General features: G+C 43.0%; 1 protein-coding gene across 1 annotated transcript; it reads right to left on the bottom strand.

The window, feature by feature from the left end:
* Positions 1–1,284: 1,284 nt before the first annotated feature.
* LOC118843598 (olfactory receptor 1-like) lies at positions 1,285–2,226 on the bottom strand. The gene has a single exon (XM_036751306.1). The coding sequence runs from the start codon at positions 2,224–2,226 to the stop codon at positions 1,285–1,287; it is 942 nt and encodes a 313-aa protein (XP_036607201.1).
* Positions 2,227–4,354: the final 2,128 nt, after the last annotated feature.

Here is a 4,354-nt window from a genome sequence, read left to right as displayed (position 1 = left end):
TAAGTAGTAAAATATTTCTCCAGGGCATGAGCAGCTCTGGACAACGTCAAAAAGGAATGTACCAGTTCTTGACTATAGTTTGTGGGGTTCCTACTCTTTTTGTCATTTTTTAGTCATGTCTTAACCAGAACTTTCTGAACGTTTAAAAATTTTTTAAATGTTGATAACAGTATTACAATATAATCAATTCCATTTAATCCTCTGTATTTCATTTTATAATTCGATGATGTTATTCTGAGGAGGGGTCCATAGGCTTTCTGAGACTGCCAAAGAGGGCCATGACAAAAAATGAGGTTAAGAGCTCTGCTCTAGATCTTCAATCCTTCACACTAGGCTGGCTACATAATGAATTCAGACCACTGACCAGGTTCCCAGACTTAAGGTACTCTCAGCTTAGGTCCCAGCTCTCAATGGAAGGAAAAAGAGATTGTGGAAGGAGAGAGATCTTCTACAGAAATGTTTTGACCTTGAAATCTGGCACTGATCCTTGCCCTACTTTATGTAACCCCCATTCTCTTCAGTTCATCCAGATGCAGGGCTGGGCTTTAGCCAAGCTCTTAAGAGGGAAAACTTTGTTTTGGGTACCTCTCACTCTGTCTTTTCCCTTCTCTCTGTCTCTCTCTCCCTTGCCCTCATCATCACACTACTGCCTCACCTTGGGTAGTCTGGACTTTGTGTCCAGTCCACCTTTCACTATAAATAAGCTTCTCTCAAGGAAGGGACTGCCAAATTTTCATGTCATGCTCTATTTGCCACCTGCCTGCCTCTTGGTGGCTTTGTACATTCCTGTCATGTATAACCTATGGGTTACAATGTTTGCTTGTCTGAATTGAATGAATTCTTGCTTCTGAAAGAGTATTCATTTACAGACTGAATTCACTGAAAATCTCTCTTCCATTTTCTGCTATGATCCCTAACATTCTCCAAGGTGTCAGTCTGCTGTCAATCAGTTCATCAGCACAGTTATAGATTCTGTCCCCTCAGCAAGCAGAGATTCCTCACTTACCCTCAGAATGGATCGTGGCTTTTTGGAGAAGAAAAGTGGTTTGTCCTAGAGAAGAAAAGAGCTTCTTCTGAGATACCCTTACTCTGAGGTTGTTGTCTTGTGGTGCTTGGGTTATCTGATGCTTGAGTCATTAAAGAAGGTACATACAGAAAATTTCTGAAAGATACTCCACAAAAAATGGGCCACATAATTGTCAAACCAAGACACTTTTATTAACATGAATCACCGAGAGAAGGCTCTCCTACTGGTCCCTGCAGTTCCACTAGGACTGTGGTAGTTTACCAAGAGGAAATCATTACTTTGCTGAGCAGCCTCCTTAGAGCCCCCTTTATGTCCCTGTTCCTCAGGCTGTAGATGAAAGGATTTAACATTGGAGTTACCACCGTATACATCAGAGATGCAATGGTTCCTGTCTCTGCTGAGTAAGAAGATGAGGGCCGTAAGTACACCAGAATGACAGTCCCATAGAAGAGAATGACCACTGAGAGATGGGAGCCACAGGTGGAGAAGACTTTGTGCTTCCCATCAGTAGAAGGGACCCTGAAGATTGTGGAGATAATGTGGATATAGGAGAACAAAATGCAAGTGAATGGGACCAAACCAGCTAGGGCAGCATCAATGAACATCACTACCTGAAAGATGTTAGTGTCTGAACAGGAAAGCTTGAGAAGGGGTAGGAGGTCACAGAAGAAGTGGGGGATCACACGGGATCCACAAAAGGAGAACTGAGCCATGAAGAGAGTGAGAGAGAGGGCAATGAGGTGGGAGCAGAGCCAGGACACAGTCACCAGCAGGACACAGCATGCAGGGCTCATGACTGTGGTGTAGTGGAGAGGGAGGCAAATGGCCACATAGCGGTCATAAGCCATGGCAGCAAGGAGGAAATCATCCAGAAGAGCAAAGGTCATGAAGAAATACATCTGAGTGAGGCACCCAGCATGGGAGATGCTCTGATGCTGGGTCCAGATGTTCATTAGCATCTTGGGCATTGTGGTGGAGGTAAAACAGGTATCAATGAAAGAGAGATTGGCCAGGAAGAAATACATAGGAGAGTGGAGGTAAGTGTTGGAGGCAATGGCCAGTATGATGAGCAGGTTCCCCAACATGGTGACTAGATACATGGCCAGGAACAGCCCAAAGAGTATCAGCTGATGATCTGGCTGCTCAGAGAGTCCCAGGAGGAGGAATTCAGAGATGATGGTTGTGTTTTCCCTTTTCATTACCTGAAAAAGACTGGTTGGAGGGGATTCTGGCTAAAAGAGAGAAACCATCAGATGGTGATGCGACCTCCGTCTACCATTCTGGTCTCTGGAGTGGTTGCTGTGAAAATGGGGCATAGTGCCCATATGTGTACTTGGTAGGATTAAGTTTTTGAACAGATGTAAGATTTTTAGGATAATTTGAAATCTGATGATGATGATAGTGATAACAAGAATAACAAAAGCCATATTTTCATCATGTATGGGAGTATGGCATAGTGGATAGACAGCTTATCTCTGACTCAGAAAGATGGGTTCAAATTTTAATTGTGATACATACTAATTGTATGATCTTGGGAAAATCCCTTAACCTCTCTATTTCCTAGGTACCTTTCTAAGATTACAAGTTTCCTAATAGTCACTGCTCTATATTAGCAGTGAGAGTCTCCTGACTGGGAGCTCCTTATACCAATGGACTCATAAGTCTGTACCAAACAAAATACCTGTAGTGCCTCATGGTTTACATAGTGCTTTATGTTTTCCTCATAACACCACCATGCCAGTATTAATTTTCTTTCTCTTTTTTTAACAGATGGGGCAACTGAGGCTCTAAGAAACAAAGATATGCTCCCAATCACATATCTAGTTTGTATTAAAGCCAAAACTTGAACCTGAACCCATTGATTTTAAGTTCTCTTCTTTCCTTTCTAAAACACTTCTTTTTCAAACCAAATCTGGATCTGTGACTTCACTGCTATATGTTACTTCCTTGTGAGGAAAATTCTTTTACCATCATAGATCATATACTATTCTGAAACGCCAGGTCTTAAGTAGTTTCCTGGAGCATTGAGATGTTAATGAAGTTGTCCAAGTTTGCACAGTCAGTATTTGTCAGAGGTTGGGACTTGTACTCATGTTTTCCCTACTCTAAGGATCTCTATTTAGCCTGCAGTATGGCCCCTCCATACTGTCCTTCTGAGTCTCAGTTTCCTTCACCCTACTTGTGACATACCTCAAGACTATGTAGTTTATAACCTGAAAGATCCCCACTTACTTCGACTCTGGAAACTATTTGTGATTTCCCTGGTGTGAGTTGTCCCTCCATTAGCGCAGATCACAACTCCTTTGTGACTTAGTAGATGGCCTTTGAGAGCTGCTATGGCAGGAAAAAAAGCATCTTTCAGTGAACCAAGTGACAATCTTCTCTGATCTTAACTAAGCTGGCCCTTAGAGAGAAAACATTCAGTATTCCCTACCCTGGGCTCACAAGTCCATTCCAGTTTAGCAGAACCTGTAAGAGTCTGCACCATTCTCGTATTGACATTTAGAAGTAAAGGTTACTTCCAAGCTAAATGGGGCTTTGGAGGTAAACTAGGACTTTAGAGAGACTGACCATGACACTAGGATATTGAGTCATAAATCTAACCTTCTTTTGCAATTGGGTGACACTGTCTGGTGGGGAAAGGGGGACTAGCACATAGTACTCACTTAATAAACCCTTTTTTTCATTCACTCATTTATTCATTAATAGTCTCACAACCTCTCTAAGAGACTAGGGGTGATGAGGAAAAGGCCCACAGACAGAGATTCTCCCTGTGGTTGGGGTGAGATCATTCCTTTGTTAGATATTGGTGAAGAGTGAGCCTGAGACAAGACAGGCAGGTGAGACAAAGTTTTGTGGGTGAATTTGATCTTGGTCCCTATTCGGTGGGCATCACCAGACTAGGGCGGTATTTGGGCTATTACTCACATTGGCCCTTGAGGTAGTAGTATGTGGATTGTAGAGTTAAAGCCTACTCAGCAATAGTCATAACAGCCAGGATGTAATTGCCATTAAGGGAGAAAGGAGAGATGGATGCTTTGTGAATAACCGAGTGAGTTCATCCCACCTCCATCAGCCCTTACCTTGCTTTTCTAAGTTATCTCAGCACGCCATCATTGAGGACACTCTGTGCAGTTTCTTCATCTCTCCTGTGGAGAATGGAAAGTCCACGGCAGGGAGGTGATTGAAGATGAGAGACCGGCCTTCCATGTAGCAGAGAAGACAGAGAGGGCAGGACTAAGAAAACTAGGGAGCAAACACCTGGATCCAGGAGCAGCTTTGGGCTTTTCATATTTTGTTGATTCAGTTGACTAGGAGGCCACTGAG

The sequence above is a fragment of the Trichosurus vulpecula genome, chromosome 3 (genome assembly GCF_011100635.1).
Source record: "Trichosurus vulpecula isolate mTriVul1 chromosome 3, mTriVul1.pri, whole genome shotgun sequence".
In the NCBI taxonomy this organism is placed as follows: domain Eukaryota; kingdom Metazoa; phylum Chordata; class Mammalia; order Diprotodontia; family Phalangeridae; genus Trichosurus; species Trichosurus vulpecula.
Note: the sequence above shows the minus strand (reverse complement) of the source record. Positions and strands in the feature narration are given on the sequence as shown.

Coding starts and splice junctions, on each gene's coding strand:
- LOC118843598 (XM_036751306.1), bottom strand. CDS start 2,226: ATGAAAAGGGAAAACACAACCATCATCTCTGAATTCCTCCTCCTGGGA.